General features: G+C 41.2%; 1 protein-coding gene across 8 annotated transcripts in view; it reads left to right on the top strand.

Moving 5' to 3' along the window:
- Nek5 (NIMA related kinase 5) overlaps positions 1 to 17979 on the top strand; it is an 85517-nt gene that overhangs the window by 55298 nt on the left and 12240 nt on the right. For 6 of the 8 annotated variants that reach the window (XM_087197375.1, XM_021257803.2, XM_087197373.1 and 3 more), the window contains 8 exons: positions 460 to 546; positions 2374 to 2460; positions 5456 to 5536; positions 5746 to 5814; positions 8546 to 8672; positions 11018 to 11143; positions 13712 to 13861; positions 15107 to 15221. In XM_087197375.1, the coding sequence (XP_087053501.1) occupies positions 460 to 546; positions 2374 to 2460; positions 5456 to 5536; positions 5746 to 5814; positions 8546 to 8672; positions 11018 to 11143; positions 13712 to 13861; positions 15107 to 15221 (842 nt within the window). The remainder of the gene's footprint in view (positions 1 to 459; positions 547 to 2373; positions 2461 to 5455; positions 5537 to 5745; positions 5815 to 8545; positions 8673 to 11017; positions 11144 to 13711; positions 13862 to 15106; positions 15222 to 17979) is intronic. The other 2 variants (XM_087197372.1, XM_004844127.3) reach the window with 2 other exon arrangements.

Raw genomic sequence — 17979 nt, 5'->3', positions numbered from 1 at the left:
ATCAAGGTGATGCTTGCTTCCAGGAATGAATTTGGGAGTATTGCTTCCCTTTCAATTTCATTGAAGAGTTTAAACAGTAGTGGCAGCAGTTCCTCTCTAAATGTCTTGTAGAATTCAGCAGTGAAGCATCAGGGCCCGGGCTTTTCTTAGGTGATAAGTTTTTAATTACATTTTCAATTTCATTGGTTGATATTGGGTTGTTCAGAATTTTTAGGTTGAAGTGGGACATTTAAAGTAACTGTACCTTGTTATCACATTGGGGTTATATGTGAGCCTGAGAGCTGTATCTCAGCCAGTGTATCCCACTGTGTGAAGAATCATGGCCAAGAGCAAGCACACAGTCGTCTTTGAGATGTTTGTTTTATATTGCATGTTATAAAAATTATAGGCTATAGAGAGATTATTTTTATTAAGCTGTCTGCAAGCATTTAAAGGTTTTGGATTGGATTTGCTTTTCAGGAATATTGGAAACAGTTAGCGGAAATACGCCAGCAGTACCACAATGACATGAAGAAAATTAGGAAGAAGATGGGGAGAGAGTTGGAGGTAACTTAACCTTTCTGAGGAAACACTGTTTTGTCAACTTAGGGCTGACTTCATAAGTAGCTTGGCTGGGAGTGGCTGGTAGAGTGTGCTCAGCATGTCCTTGGGCAAAATCCCCAGCATCCCTGCTCCCAACAAAGAGAGTAATGATCTTATGGAAAAAGTAAGGTTTTATCATAGAAATAACTGCAAATTTCTTTTGTAATAGGAAAGCAACTAGACCGCATAAAAGCTTAACTTTATTATGGTTTCCTAGAGATTACACAAGATGATTAGGATATCTGAGAATCTCAGTTAGAAATGGTGTGTGTGTGTGTGTGTGTGTGTGTGTGTGTGTGTGTGTGTATGCATGTGCTAAGAGGGATTAAGCCCAGGGCCTCTGCACCAAGCTCCATCCCTGGCCCTTTTTATTTTTTATTTTAAAGCAAGGTCTTGCTAAATTGCTAATTACCCAGGCTTAGCTTGAATTTGCAGTGTCCCGTCTAGTCTCCCAGAGTGCTGGGGTTATAGGTGTCTGCCACCACCCAGCTAAGAATGGGTATCATTAAAAATACTTACTGATTCTCTACTTCATGATCAGTAAGTATTAACTGATCAGATACTTTCAACCAGACCTGGATTGGATACAGAAAGTCCAAACTGAGTTTATGCTGAACGCTTATAAAAATCAGGGGAAGGGCTGGGGATTTAGCTCAGTGGTTCTGCCACCTGCCTCGAAAGCGTAAGGTCCTGAGTTCGATCCCTAGTACCAAAAAAAAAAAAAAATCGGGGAAAAATGACTAGAGTTTATTGAATTCAACCATGGGTGGATAAGGTTCTAAAGTCTATGCAGTCAAGTGTGGCATAACAATGTTTAAGTCAATGACATAGATGATGGTTCCATGAGATTACATGGCTTAGTGATAGCAGAGCCATCTCAGTTTGTCTAAGTGCACCCTACACTGTTGCCTAATGACTCATTTTTTAATTTTTTCACTCTTTTTATTGGTTATACAGGTTAACAGGTTTCCTTTAAGCAGATTCATACATGCCCATAACATACTTTGATCATTTTCACCCCCTCACCCCCTTTTACTACCCTCCCCTGCTAGTTTCACTTTTGGGGGGTTTCAATGTGTATAATATATTTTGCTCATGTCTATTCCCCTATTACCTGCCCTTACAGCCTTTCCCCCTCCCTCTTATTTCTTTCCTCTTGTCTAATAAGTCTCCCTTCTTCTTTCTTGCCATCTTTTTAGAATCCACGTGCCTTACTTTTCTTGTTGCTGAAACAAAATACCTAACACCCAAAATTAAGAGGAAAGGTTTATTTTGGCCCAGTTTGTACAGGATTCAGTTCATAGTTCGCTGGTTCCAAGGTGGGGTGGCATGAAGAGGGGCATCGCAGAGGAGAAACAGTCCGTGCTGGGCAGAAGGCAGCAAAATAGTAAAGAAACAAAGCAGCAAGTAACAAGCAGAGGCCCTCTTTCTGTCCCTTATATCCTATCCAGGCTGCCCACCCTCAGGGTAGGTAGCACTCACATCCAGGGTGGGGCAGCCTTAATCCTAGCATCGCAGGAATCAATCCTAGTATCACATCCTTAATCCCAGGATCCCATACCCTAGATCTAGCCACCTCTGAAAAGCCCCACCTAGGACCTCTTAAGGCTTTGAGGGAGCTAATGACTCATTTTTCAGGACATATCCCTGTTGTTAAGTGATGCAAGATGGTACAAGGCAAAATGTGAATGCAGTTGAGGTGATTCTTGAAAATCCAAAGAGGTGCTCAGAAAGTAGCCTTTACAAGCTAGGAGAACTAATCCTGTTGCTTGCGCATAATTTGTGTTAAAGGAGAGCGCCAAAATCAGGACCTATCTGGTGAAGAAGAATGCCCTCTCTGTTGACCAAGATGCTCCTGCAGGGGACACGACAGTGCAGGTAGGCATGGCAGCTGCTCACCAGTCACACGCAGGCCCTGCAGTATCAGTTTCTCTCCTGTTTCTTCTGCTGCTCCTCCCACATCACCCCCTAAGCAATCACACATCTGCTTTCCATCATTAGATTAGTTTGCGTTTTCTGTTAGTGGCAGTATGTAAATAGGATCATACTGTACCTGCTCTCTCTCCTTTTTGTCCCCTGGTTTTTGAACCCAAGTTCTCACACATGCTAGGCAAGTGCGCTACCCCATCTATTTTTATTTTATTTGACATTGGATCTTGCTAAATCGCCCAGTCTGGCCTCAAACTTGGAATCTTCTTCCTCAACCTCTCAAATAGCACCTGGCTGATATATTTAACTATTCAAGAAGCTGCCAGATAGGTTTGCAAAGTGGCTATACTGTGCCACATTCCCACCAGCATGCAGGAGAGCTGCTCTGTCTTGTACAGCTTGTCCTTCCTGGGGCTGTGTCCTTCAAACTCTATACGCCATACCATCCTTTGGTTCTCTGCTTTGTCTTCTTAACTCAGGGGTCAGCCAGTGTTCGGGCTCCCTATCCCTACACTGAGGCCTGTACACTCTCTGGAAGCAGAGGCTGGGCCACTTACAGGATTCATCTCACTTGTTTCCTCTTTTTCAGGGACTCCTCATTTTTCATTCTGGCTGTCTAATGAATTAAATGCCATTGCTTTTATGCTGGATGTGGCTGTGTCAGGTCGGGGAGTAACTTTGGCCCCTGGTACTCTGTCTTGTCTGGAAGCAGAAGTCTGTAGTACCCACTTCTTGTGAGGCTGGTGTGTTAGTTACTTTTCTCTCATTGCTGAGACAAAATACCCAACACCCAAAGTTAAAGAGGAAAGGGGTTTATTTGGCTCACAGTTTGTAGAGGTTCCATAATCAGCTGGCAGGGTGGCAGAGAGGCACAAGGTAGCAAAAGACAGCAAAAGCAACAAGAGACCTTAACAGCATCTTTCTGCCCCTTTTATCCCATCCAGACTACAAGGAGATTAGCGTGGTGCCAAATCAATCACTCAGTGGTTTAGTAATCACAGGCCTTTAATCCCAGCATCACACATTCCATATTCAGCCATCTTCAAAAAAGACTGTATGAAAAAGAAAAAGAAAAAGACTGCATGAGGCTTTGGGGGAACATCTAGACACAAGCCATAACAGCTGGGAGCAGTCAAAGTTCCATTCCGGACATGTGGGGTTGGAGGAGATCTGAGAGATTACATTCCTGCTTCAGGCCTTTGCCCTGCTCCTCCCTGTGCATGGAAGAAGCTTTCTCAGACCTCTCACTGCTGAGGCCCAAAATCTCCAAGTCTTTTTTTGTTTGTTTTTGGTTTTTTTTTTTCTTTTGGTACTGGGCATCGAATTCGGGACCTTGTGCTTGTGAGGCAGGCGGCGGAAAAACTGAGCTAAATTACCGGCCCTCCAAGTCTTAAATCAGCATCAAATAGTTTTGCCTGCATTAGCATCACCCTCTCCTCATTTTCCATCCTATTACCCTATTCTCTCTCTCTCTCTCTCTCTCTCTCTCTCTCTCTATTTCTGACACAAGTTCTCACGATGTAGTTCAGACTGGCCTTGAATTCACTATGGAGCCTAGGCTGGCTTCAAACTCATGGCGATCCTCCTGTCTCAGACTCCCGAGTTCTGGGATTACAGGCATGCACCACCCTGCCTGGCCCTATTTTCTTTATAACACTTAATAATTCTTTCTTAAATGATATCATGAATTTATTAACTTGCTCTAGTGAAATGCAAGCTCCATGTCAGCAGGGGTTTTCGGCCATGCTTACTGTGCTAAAGCCATAGTGTCAGCCCAACCTGTGCAGCTTAGCAAGACCCTATCTCAAAATGTCAAATAAATAAAAAATAATGAGGGGCTGGGGATGTAGTTCAGTGCTAGAGTATTTGCCTAGCATGTGCATGGCCTTGCATTCAACCCTCAGTAATGCAAAGAAGAAAAAAAAAACAAACTGAGGATGGTGCTAAATAGGCAGGATGTGTGAGTCTAAAACTCAGAAGAGAAGGAAGGTGAAGCCTGAAGATACACATTGAAGACCCATTACATAAAAATGGCATTTATCCACACTATGGGAGGCTGAAGCAGTAGAATTGCAAGTTCAAGCCCAGCCTGAGCATTTAGTGCCTTAGCAAGACCCTGTCTCAAAAGCAAACAAAAAAAGTTGGGGAGAAAAATTTGGGGGCTGGGAATGTAACTTACTGTGAAGTTCAGGGCTCAGTCCCTAGTATCTGGAGTCTATATAGATGCATAGCTTCTTGCCTTTTTAAAAATTTCTAAATTTATTTCATTACCAGGGATCGAAAGTCCCTAGTATCTGGAAAAAAAAAATTGCAAACTTACATTCTTGGGCTAGGAATACAACCCTGTGGTAGAGCACTTGTCTGCCATGTCCAAAGCCATGAGCTTGATTCATAGCACTGAAAAAGGTTTTCCTTTTCTTTCCTTCTCCTTCTTTCTCTCTCTCTCCCTCCCTCCTTTCTTTCTTCTTTCTTTCTGGTTGTGGTTTTTTTCTTATGACAGGGTTTCACCATGTAGTTCAGACTGGCCTTGAGCTCACTGTGGAGCCCAGGGTGGTGTCAAACTCATGGTGATTCTCCTGCCTCAGCCTCCCGAGTGCTGGGATTACAGGTGTGCACCACCTTGCCTGGCTTGAAAAGTTACGTTCTTGAGTTGAGATGGTTTGGATTGGACTGTACTGAAATGATCATCATTGCCACATTACAGAACTTTTAACCACTGAAATGCCATGCATGAATATTTTAAGTTGATGAGTACTGCGCCTAAGTTTTTAATGAATTGTTATTAACTTTCCTTTACAAAAGCATATTTTTATGCTAAAATCAATCATCAGATTAAATCTAGCAATCATGTAACACACAGTGCTATGAATTCAAAATATAATTGCTCAAAAATATAATTGCTCAATATTAAGTGATAGAATTGTATTTTTCTCTGAACTCTTAGGACATTGAAAGAGACTTGAAAAATATTAGGCTTGAGAACATAAAGGAAAGTAAAATTCCAGAAAAGAAATATAAAGCTAAGGTAAACATTTTTGTCTTTTGGTTCCATGTTAGAAAGCAGGTTGGAGGACCACACCTTGCAATCTGGCTTTCCTACATGATTTTCCTATTTTATGGAATAGCCAATAGCCCTATTTGTGATGTTAAACTTTGAGTCTATGTAATATCAAAATAAATTTTAAGGTTCTTATTGAGTTGCTAAACTAAAATGCTTTTCTTGCTTTCTTCTAGAGAGGGGTAAAGTTCGAAATTAATTTAGATGAATGTATATCTGATGGAAACACTGTCCAAGAAGAAGAGGTATGTCATTAAGGGTGCACATCCATTTTTAAGAGAAAAGAGTGTATATTAAACTTCATGAAATTGATCTATGGACTGTAGGGAGAATTTTCACAAGTATTCTTAGAAAAGTCTCTGGTATTCAAATGAGTCTTCAAATACTTTTTCTTTTTATCTCCCCCCTGCCTTTTTTGTTTGTTGTTTGAGACAGGATCTTACTATGTAGTTCAGGTTGACCTTGAACTCATGACTATCCTCCTGCTTCAGCCTCCCAAGTACTGAGGTCATGGGTGTGTACCGCTATCCTACTCCATCTTCCTTTTTTTTTTTTTGGTACCGGGGATTGAACTTGGGACCTTGCACTTGCAAGGCAGGTGCCAGAACCACTGAGCTAAATCCCCGGCTTCATCTTCCTTTTAAAAGGAAATTCAGATTATTTTCTTAGGTGGATTATTCCATTTTATTTTTCTTTTATAAAGGAATTATGTTCCTCATAATATTTACCTTTTATCATTGCACAAATATGATGCATAGTCAACAACTAATTTTCAGACCTTAAAAAAATGTTCAGGTACCTGAAACTGTGCACATTTATTTCAGATCTTGATGAATTACTGATAGCTCTGTGCATGTCTGTGGGTATAATCTCAGTTGCACACCTGGATTCTCCTTGTGCAGTGATAAATGCACATGTGTGGGAAATCCAAATCTCATTTTCTTACTTGAGTTCAGCATCCTTTTTTTTTTGGTACCAGGGATTGAACTCGGGTCCTTGCACTTGCACAGCAGGCAGCGAAACCACTGAGCTAAATCCCCGGCCCTTCAGCATCTTTTTTTAATCTCATTCTTTATCAGTCCTGCTAACAAATGTAAAATATAACTGGTACCTGGTTTGTTTTTCTATTGTATCTTCTCTGACTCCACTTTTTAGATTACTAAAAGTTAAATATGAATAATCATACCTGATACTTAATTTATTCTATGTTCTCTCTCTGTGATTGATCCTTCTACATGACATGTTAGGCAAGTGATCTACCACTAATCCCTAGCTCTTTTATTTTCTCTATTATTTTAAAACTTAACTGAAGCCGGCATGATGGCATACATCTGTAATCACAGTACTCTCGGAGGCTGAGGCAGGAGGATTCCAGCCGGGGCAGCCTAGCAACTTTGTGCAACCCTCTCTCAAAAGTAAAAGTAAAAATAGAGTCTGGAAGGGCCGGGGCTTTAGCTCAGTGGTTTTGCTGCCTGCTGTGCAAGCGCAAGGACCCAAATTCGATCCCCAGTACCAAAAAAAAAAAAAAAAATAGTGGGCCAGGGATCTAGCTCAGTGGTTCTGCCGCCTGCCTCGAAAGCAGAAGGACCCGAGTTTGATCCCCAGTACCAAAAGAAAAAAAAGAAAAAGGGTCTGGGGATGTAGTTCTATGAAGGTCCTGGGTTCAATTTCCAGTACCACATACACAAAATAGTTTTAAAATTTATTTGGAGCTGGGGGTGTAGCTCAGTGGTAGAGCACATGCTTAGCATGTACAAGGGTCTAGATTTATCTCCTACCACTCAACCTCCCCCTCAAAAAAAAACCCCAAAAGCTTTTTGTGTCATAATTTCATAATTTTACAAGCATTTTGTTACATAAAGACTTGGCTAGAGGGCTGGGGCAGAGCTCAGTGGTAGTGTGCTTGTGTAGCATGCATGAGGCCCTAGGTTCTATTTCTAGCACTACTACTACTACTGATAAAAATAATAATATAAATAATTTAATTAGAGTGTGATTTAGTGCTTACTCCTATTCATCCACTAGGCATCTACATGCCTCAGAGCTGTGGGGTTTAAGATCAGAACGAGCAGATCTTGGAAGTGCTATGTCACAGGGCTTCTGTGATGTCAGGTGCTGAGGCTGACTTGTTGGAAAGAAAGGATTCCAAAAAGCTTTACCTGCCAGGACGTTCATCCTTTCTTATTCTGCCAACATTTTATTATTGATTATGAGGTTCTAGGAGCAGTATTATGGATCTAGTCAAGAATATTAGAAAGTTGGGTGTGGTTGTATGCCTATAGTCCTAATGCTCAAGAGGCTGAGGCAGGAGGATTGCTTGAGCCCAGGCATTTGACATTAGTCTGGGAAACATAGTGAGACCGCCCCACCTCATCTCAAAAACCAAAATGCCCCCCAAACCAGAATGTTATGTTATATACTGAGCATAGGACATGGATGAGAACACTTTGAGAATTCTGCAGGATGGAACTGAAGTAGAATAATATTGAAGGGTTGAAAGTCTAGATAAAATTGAGTTACCTCGGCTGGTGGCACATGCCTATAATCCCAGCTCCTCAGGCGGCCAAGGAAGGAGAATCAGGATTTTGATGCTAGCTTGGGCAACTAATGGAAGACCCTGTCTCAACACCGAGCCCCCCATGTTGTCCTGTGACCAGTACTTTTTATACTATTGACGAGGGGAAGAAATGAAAACATTGCTGGTCCAATCTTATTCACCATTGCTCCATTTCTTTTCTTTTCTTGGCACCGGGGACTGAACTCAGGACCTCACACTTGTGAGGCAGGCACTTGTACTGCTGTGCAAAATCCCCCGCTCAACATTGCTCCACTTCTAAAACCACAGATTTGTTTAATAAACACATATTGAATACTTACTGTACATCTTGTTAATTAGTATTACTGGGAACACATAACATTTTTTTAACCCTCTCTCCCAAATATGGCTTCTCATGAAATACTATGGAATTGCTTTAGACAATGGACATACTAAATGAAACTTTGACCTTTGAGGACAGCATAAAGTTTAAGGGATATGACTGTCTAAAGGACCATGAAGATGACCTAGACAAAGCCTTTGAAAAACTCTGTGGCCCAGAAGCAGGTACGTGTCCATGGAGGCTGGGGATGAGAGGAAATCATTTAATTCCCAGTCCATCTTATTCTCCAGTCAGCCCGGCTCCGCTCGGGCACCCACCCTGGGACTTTCCCCCAAAACTCCTGCAGCTTGGGCTTCTCCCAGGAGCCCTGCCCTTGCCAGGCTTTCTCACCACCTGCTGGAAAGCTCCTTGGACAGGTTCCACACACATCATACTCAGCACGTGTAGAATCTAACCTCTGCGCTCTCCCTTCCCAGAGATCCAGTGACCCTTTATTTTGGTCAGTACCGTCACCAGAGTGACAGCTTCTGCCGAGAGGGCTCTGGACTCTTTCCTCCTCCTTCATTCCCAGAGTTCAGGGCTCAGCCAGGCCCCGTCTGCAGCTGGCGAGGCTGAGATTGGGTGGGGCTCTGGGGACGTGGGAGTTTGGCTGGTGCTGCACTTTCTGGTCCTGGGAATCTCACAAGTTAAGCCCATGCTCTGACTCTGAGTTTCCTCTTAGGAATTGGGAATAACAGCAGTGGTAACAGCCAGACATTGTTATGATGAGGACAAAAGTGAGAAATGATGCGTGCTGTTTGCTGGACTTCCCCTCACTGTATTGCCTTATTCTCTTTCATGTTGTGCTTTTCTCTCGTGTTCCCCTTTATTCTCAACCTGATTGCCAGATTCATCGTATTATCCTCCTCAGAATTTTTTTTTAGGGGGGAGACAATGCCTATAGAATAAAATCCATCCCACACAGTATCACTGAACACTGCGTGGCCTGATCCTGCTGTAACCCATCTTTCCCACCAGCATCCTCTTTCCTTTCACCAATGATGGGATTCATACAGCCTGTTGGAGAACCCATCTTCTCTTCGAGCCATGTGAGCATTTTCACACCTGGCTTGACTCAGTTTTCCCTTTCTAGAATATCGTTTGCCTCATGTCCATCTGGAAATATCTTAATTCAGCAGGGGTCTCATCAAAGATCCTGTACCATAAACTGTTCTCATGACAGGAAGCTTGAAGTTGGAAGAAACCTGGGCACTGCCCTCAGCATCACAAGACTGATGAGCAAGGGGAAAGGGGCACACGCATGTCCTAGGCCAGCTTGCTGCAGAGTCAGGGAGGTCCCCACCCTTCAGGACTTGGCACGCCATGGACCCTGAGATTAGCCTGTGTGGGGGATGTTTTTCATTCAAAGGGTGGTGGGTGAGTGGTATTTATGACTGAGAAGGATCTGCTAGCTGCAGGGGGGCAATACTGAAGTCAGGGCCTCATCCAGGTGGAAAAGACCAGTGTGGGAGCCAGGGCAGTGTAAGAAGAAGAGATGATAGAAAACAGGGAGGTAGACTTTGTGCATATGGGAAGGGGATCTGAGGATATGGGGAGAGGAGAGGGGCTGGGGGGAGAAGGGGAGGTAAAGGTGACTAAGATGCAATATGTATGTGTATGTCCCAAGTCCCCAAGATAAATATAATTATTGTGTATCATAAGCATATACCAATAAAAATTTTTTTGAAAAGATGAAGAAAAAGAAAACAGGTAATCATTGGGGAAGGGGAAGAAATAGCTATTCAGAATACATACAAAAAAATCACAGAATCAATTAGTAATAGATTCAACATTAATAAAAGCCTTGGTAAAGCAAATAATACTAGTATCTAGAATTGTCATTTTTAATAGTTTATGTAGGGTAAATAATCAGTCATTATAGTATTTTTTATAACAGTGAAAAATTGCTAGCACCCTAAAAGCCAGAAAAAAGAATTAAATTATAATATATTCACAAAACAGAATACCACATTTGCTTTAAAATGATAGTATAGAAGAATATTTAATAACCTGAGTAACATTTGTAGCTGATTGGAAAAAGAAAGTAATGAGAAGGTATGTTGTATGGGGCTCAATTTTTATATTAAAACTATAAAAACTATGAAAGAAGAAATTCTTGAAATTTCAGTGGCCTCTGGACAATGAGATTATGGGTAATTTTTATTTTCTTCTACTTATCTGATTTTCCAAATAGTCTATAGAAGAGCAGTAATAAAGAAAAAGCTATTATGACATTTTTTGAATTAAGAAAATGGAATACATTGCATTCTGTGGAAACTGAATGAAGTTAGAGCTCTCATATGTGCCCCAGTGAAAGTATCCAATATTTCCTTAGCACTTAAACTGACTAGTCAATCAGATGTTAATAATAAAAAGCAAGCAGTTCTAAACCTGCTTGTAATTACTTCCCGTTTCTGTTAGAAGGAGGGTGGCAGTTTCTGGGTTTTGCACATACCAGCTGCTGGTCTGTTTGGTGCAGTGAGTCACACTGTGGGTGCTTTTGAACTAAGAACTTATTTCTTATACCCAGAGCTTTTCACTCAGGATGCTGTAGCTGCAGAAAACAGGAAGCAGTGGGATGCCAGCGCACCTCGGACTCTGCTGCAAATGATGGCAGCAGCTGATGTCACTTCCACCTGCCCTACTGGTCCTGACGGTGAGCCTCTGACCAGTTAGCAAAAGCTGGTAACAAGGGAGGACAAGAGCCTCAAAACAGCTGTGTTGCTACTGCTCATCCTTTTGGGATTGTTCCCCTTACTCAGTATTATCCCTGGTTGTACCAAACAAAATCAGAAGACATTGTTTTGGTTTCTCTTCCACCCCCAGAGAGACTTACCTGCTAATTGTCCTAGACAGTTGGCCACCCTAGCTATGAGGAAGTAAAGGAGGAAGAATCCAGGCTACCTGCCTCCTGGAAGTGAGGGAGAAGGTACAAGGAAGGGCAGTTGTTTAATTTGCCCTCCAGCGCCAGCTCAGTAACTTCTTTGCAACTCTGTGGAAGGCTATTCTTCTCACCAATAAAACTGGAATTAAAAGAACAGCTATCCCTACAAGATTTGCAGATTCAGCAGTAAAGAAATACACATAAAATTGCTATGTAAGCCAAGGTGCTAGTAAAAAATTCAGAGTGTTTAGAGCATAATATTTTTCAACCTGAATTTCTGTGTTTATATTTGAAGCTCTGACATGACATTGCCTTAGAAGAAGGTCATAGCAACCTCTAGGCATTATCTTCATAGGATGTGAAGGTTTTTATTACTTATTTCCCATGTTCCTCTTGAGTACATGGCAGAGGGACGAGAGCTAAAGTTTGTATCTGTGCTATCAGTTGAAATATGTAAATACAGTCAGCTCTCCATGTCCTCAGATTCAACCAACCATGGAAGGAAAACATTTGAAAGAAAGCCCTTCATCTGCACAGAACATGTACAGCCTTTTCTTCTTGTCACTTGTCCTTCAACAATATAGTATAACAGCTATTTACCTAGCATGTGTATTGTATTAGGTATTATAAGTCATCTTTAGATAATTTAAAGTATATGGGAGGATGTTCATAGAGTATCTGAAAATTCTACACTATTATATATAAAGGCCTTGAGCATCTACAGATTTTGGTATACACAGAGTCCTGGGACCAATCTTCCTTGAATACTAAGGGATGAATAAACAATGATGCTTCAGCTGTCAAATAGCTCTAAGCTCAAAATTTCCACTGCTTGAACAGCAAAGTTCAAAAAAAATCTGCTTGCTGTTCATAACTTTGTTTGATAATCAAACTGAAAATCCAACTTTAAAAAACCTATATGGGGTGAGAGTAAGTCACGCACCATGTCTTGCTGCAGGCACAAAGGGGTGACCCTGCAGTCTAACGTCCACTCTCACCTAGACAACACATAATGCTTGTGTTAGTGGGTTAAAACATTCATCATTGTGCTTTTTTTTGAACTTCATTTGCATACAATGTTGTAACCATGGCTCCAAAGAAATTTAGTGATAGCAGCAGTAAAGCTGAGGAAAACTGAGAATCATGATAGAACTAAAGAAAAAAATCATTGTGAAATTTGTTAAAGTCCTGGAAAATGATTTTATAAGTATAATTTTTGGGCCTTGGAACCAATTATTTGGTTTTCCACTATCTCTTATGGGAAAAATATGTTCAGTTCTTCAACTTTTCATTGTTCAAATACTTATTTGGAGCGAATTGAGTTCGACCACTGAAGTATCACTAAAATTCATAATTACAAGTTTGTAAATTGATTTACAATTCAATAAGACAAGTACAGTGTAATAGTCATTTTTCTGTCACTGTGACAAAATACCCAATACCCTCAACCTAAAGGAGAAGAGGTTAATTTGGCTCATAGTTGCAGGAGGTTCAGACCATGGTTGATTGGCTTGAAGCAGAAATGGTATGATGGAACTGGCACCCCTTGGTGCTCATGAGAAATCTCTGCCCAGAATCTCAGCCCCAGGCTGCTCATATTTTGATGACAAAAATTTAGGAATTTTATATGTTTTTTAAAAATTATGAATCATACCAAGTAGTTTACATTTCTTGACAAAATGGGAACTATGGCAGCAGAATCAAATTGGCAAAGCCCCGGGATTAAATAGACAGTAATTATGGATGCTATTTTGGCCATTTGTAGTAAGAGAAGTGGTTGTAGTGTATAGATACATTACAACCTTGGCTTCTTGTATTGCATTATTCAATAAACTTTTAAAAAAAGAAATGATGGGATGGAAAGGCATGGCAGAAGAAAGCTGCTCACCCCTGGCAGCCAGGAAGCAGGAAGAGAGTTAGGGGCAAGAATATACCCTTTCAGATCATACTCCCACTGACACACCTCCAACCAGGCCCTGCCTCCTGACTGCACGTTCAGTTATGAACTCATCAACGGCTGCATCTGCTGCATCCATCAACGACCCCATGTGTAAGCTCCACCTCTGAACACATAAGATTTCTGGAGACATTTTAGATCTAAACTTTAACAAGCGAGTAGAAAGCCAACGTGAGGAAATAGAATAGAACTTTTACCACAACAAAAAAGCCAGTACAAAGGCAAAACACGACTCTTCTCATCAGCTGTGTGACAGTACGTCACCAAAACATTCTATACTTCAGTTTCTCCATTAATAAAATTAGAAGTGGGATTATCTCCAAGGTGTAATACTGGATTATAAAAACTCAATTGAAGTAGCATTCTTGTTTTTGTTAACACAGTTTCCTCTGCAGATGGCCAAGTTATTGTGATGGAAAGTATTCCAGAAAGTAGGAAGCAGTGGCAGCATGAAGTGCCAGGAACCTTATTGAATGTTTTGGCAGCAGCAGATCTAACAAGTAGCTCATTTTCTGCCAGTGAAGGAGAACCTGGTATGTAGTTTATTTTTAACATGCCTATAATCCTCAGTCCCCTGAGGAATTTTGTCAAAGATTTGTGAATGCAGAAAAGGGGTAGGAATACCTTCAGCCTGGAGATAAACTTGGGAAGGTGTATAAGCTTTTCAGAACTTGATTTGCTTTGTCTAAGCCTGTTCCAAATGCCATTAACAAATAACGTGAACTTCCAAGGTCAGTGGCATCATTTTCTTTGACATTACCAATTGACAACTGCTGAAAAGGACTGGTGACTTTGTAGATCATTATCTAGAAATTTAGTTACTTAGCTCTCCCTGAGAGAATCAGAGAGTCAGTTTATTTCTGACAGCTAGTCAGTGGAATATTTACTATATAGTAAAACCTTGGTTTGTGTTCTGGAAACATGCTTATAATCCAAAGCATTTATGTATCAAAGGAAATTTCCCCATAAGATATAGTGGAAACTCAGATGATTTGTTCTACAACCCAAAATATTCATATAAAAATGATTACAATACTGTGATATAATACAAACTAATAAAGAAAATATAAAATATAGAGAAAAAGCCCCAAATTAACCTGCAGTTACATTTGAAAACCTTTGTGGCTGGTGTGAGGAAGACAAGAGAGGAGGATGACTTTCATTATCACTAATGAAATCACTGTTACCTATTGGTTCAATTAAATCTTTCTTTTTGTGCAACTTTATCAAGGAACCTATCCAATGACACTTTTGCCTCCTTTTGAGGATTTTGTGGAAATGTGACATTGGATTATCATTGAGTAGATTTATCATTCTCACTGCTACAACCTTACTTGAGTAGTGCTTTTTTTATATATAAAAATTTGCACTGTTTCCCACATTTTACAAATCTCCCTCATCTCATTTGAAGCGATGGATTTTTCCACCTTTTTCTTCTCTTCCTTTGCAGAGGAGATCTCCATAACGTCTTGCTGATGGGAGATGATCACTCATAATACTGAAGCAAGAGAACCATTGGCTCAGTTGTGATCATGTGACATTTGAATCACATACTACTCATATTGCATAACATCTCTGGTTTATCAAGTTAAAATTTATTAGAGATGTTTGTTTGTCTTGCGGAACACACAGGTTACTCTTAATCCAAGGTTTTACTGTACTAAGATGATGGCCAGATTTCCCTTTCTAAAGTTACAGTTCCTCAGGAGTTTTGGTACATACTGCTCATCAAGTGTATAAGCTGGGCTGCTTCACTCTCACTTTCATTTCTTTAACAGTAAGAACATTAAAGCAATGGCTTCCTAGAGAAGAAGATGTGGGGAAGGTAGAAATAGCTCCTTGCATTGAAGTAGATGAGGAACTGCTGGAACCAGCATCTGATGGTGATGATACGTAAGTAGATTATACGCAGGTGCATCCGTTGAGCATAGGTAAAAACAGTTAAAATGCTCTTGTTGAGACAGAAGATAGCTAACAGAAAGGTAGCTATGGAGACCAAATTTTCCTTTTTCCTTCTTTTCTTCTTAAGAAACACAGCTGGCCTGGGACTCCTGGGCTCAGGCAATCCTCCTGTTTCAGCCATCTGACTACACTTGTGTGCCACTGCACCGAGCTCAGGAGGCCAAGTTTTACTGTATGCATTGGTTTATTTTGGGCTCTCCATTTTCTCGAGTGACATTAATTTTTATATTTGCCTTAGTTTTCTCTCCCGCTGTCTCTCTCTCTCTCTCTTTCTTTTTCTCTTTCTTTCTTGATAAGGTCTTGCTGTGTAGTCCAGGCTGGCCTTAAGCTCATGATTTTTCTGCTTCAGCCTCCCAAGTGCTGGGATTGCAGTTGTGCACCACCACACCCAGCCAATATTGTGTCTTAATACCTGTCAACACTATCACATCATTTGATGTCTGGACCATACATCTTCTAGTCTTCATACCATTTCCTTCAAAGTGATCTTAGCTGTTACTGCCTTTTACTCAACATAGTACTTCTTTTCATTCAAAGTGTCATGAGAAACTGTTGGGATTTTGATGACGACATTACATTTGTAGATTAAATAATGGAAACTGATATCTTTATGAATTTTTTTTGTGTGTGTGGTGGGGATTGAACCCAGGGTCTTCACACCAAGCTAAGCTAAATCCTCAGCCTTTAAAATATTTTTTATTTTGAGACACAGTCTCGCCGGGGATTTAGCTCAGTGATTTCACTGCCTGCTGTGCAAGTGCAAGGACCCAAGTTCGATCCCCGGTACCAAAAAAAAAGAAAAGAGACACAGTCTCACTAAGTTCTAAATTGTGCGATCTGGGCTTGAACTTGCAATCTTCCTGCCTCAGCCTCCCAGAATGCTGGGATTACAGGCGTGCATCACACACCTGCTGTGATGATGATTCGTCTAGACCCACTTATGTTATCACAAATTGTGACAGCATTTGTTTTAAGGCTAAGTAGTATTCCATTGAATATACATACTGCACTGTCTTTATCCATTCATTAATAGTTGTCATGAATCTTAATCATGAATATGGTATAGCTCTTCATCTGTTTAGGTTTTTGTTTTGTTTTGAGGCAGGGTCTTACTGTGTTGCCTGGGCTATTGTTGACCTCCTGGGCTCAAGTGATTTTCCTGCCTCAGCCTATCCAGTAGCTGAGATTATAGTCCTATAAGTACCACCATGCTTGGTTTAAATGTTTTCTTTGAAAATTATTTTTGGTAATTTCCTCCCCTCCCCTTCCTTCCACGTTTCCTTTCCCCTCTCTCCCTCCATTCTTTTCTTCCTGGATCGAACCTGGGGTCTTGTGCATGCTATGCTATGGGTGAATTATTGCATACTGTTTCTAATCCTATCTGGATATCATCTACTGAGTTTTAAATTTAAATGATTGAATACTTTATGTCTAAGATACTTGTTTTTCTTATATTCATATACTTTTTATCATATATTCTTATTAGTGTATAAGTATATTCTATAATTTAAAAAAATTTGGCAGTACTGAGAATAAAACTAAGGCCTCACTCATACTAGGCAAGTGCTACCACTGAGCCACATCCCAGCCCTCCAAATATTTTTTTTTTTTTTTGGGTACCAGGGATCAAACTCGGGTCCTTGAGCTTGTGTAGCAGGTGGGAAAACCACTGAGCTAAATCCCCAGCCCTCTCTAAATATTTTTTAAACAGATGCTCTGCATTGATTTATCCCATTAAGCATATTAACTTTGGGAGAATTTACCAAAATCTTCATCTGGAATTCACTGTCTTTTTTATTTTTTTATTTTTGGTTTATTTTTTTTTTTTGATAAAACAAAACATGACTGTATTTTAAAACATAACCAAAAAATAAAACAACAAAGTAAATAAGAAACACCAAGTATTTTCACAATGGCAATGCATGAAAAAAATCTTTACATACTGAATCATCCATCATCTCTTAGGAATTAGGAACAGACTCTTATGTTATTACAAAGCGAAGTGAAAGAAACATAACCAAATTAACACAAAGGAACAGTAGTAATGTTATACAAAGATGAGATGGCTCAACAGTACGATGTATAAAGATGAGAAAGATTGCAGACAGGCAGGTCTGCCCACGCCCTACCGAGGTCCCGAGTCACGCGGAAGATGCCGAACCACCCCGCTGCAGACAGGTAGCCACCTGATTCCATACTACAAAGACGCAGAGGACACCAGACCACCAGATCAAGGTACTGAGTCCCGCTGCTCCCGGCCCAGAGGTAGGGGCTTCTGAGCCGTCATCCCACTGCTCCTGGTCCAGAGGAAGGGGCTTCCCGGTCACCATCCCTCCCACTGCTCCCAGCCCAGAAGAAAGGGCTTTTGGGCCACCTTCTGTCCCGCTGCTCCTGGCCCAGAAGAAGGAGCTTCTGGGCCACCATCCCTCCCACCACTCCCAGGCCAGAGGTAGGGGTTTCTGAGCCGCCATCCCACTGCTCCTGGTCCAGAGGAAGGGGCTTCCCGGCCACCATCCCTCCGGCTGCTCCCAGCCTACAGGAAAGAGCTTCTGGGTCACCATCCCTACCGCTGCTCCCGGCCCCTGTCCCACCTCTCCCACCTCAGAGGAGATAATCCCTGCAGGCGCTAACAGCCCCCCGCCCCAGTTGAAATGAGAAAACACGTAAATAAGTCTCAAAGCCAGACTTC

Source organism: Heterocephalus glaber, unplaced genomic scaffold (assembly GCF_053883595.1).
Source record: "Heterocephalus glaber isolate CG9 unplaced genomic scaffold, H.glaber_assembly_v1.0 deba00001666, whole genome shotgun sequence".
Classification (NCBI taxonomy): Eukaryota; Metazoa; Chordata; class Mammalia; order Rodentia; family Bathyergidae; genus Heterocephalus; species Heterocephalus glaber.
The sequence above is the reverse complement of the archived record's forward strand: the minus strand, read 5'-3'. Positions and strand labels throughout refer to the sequence as shown.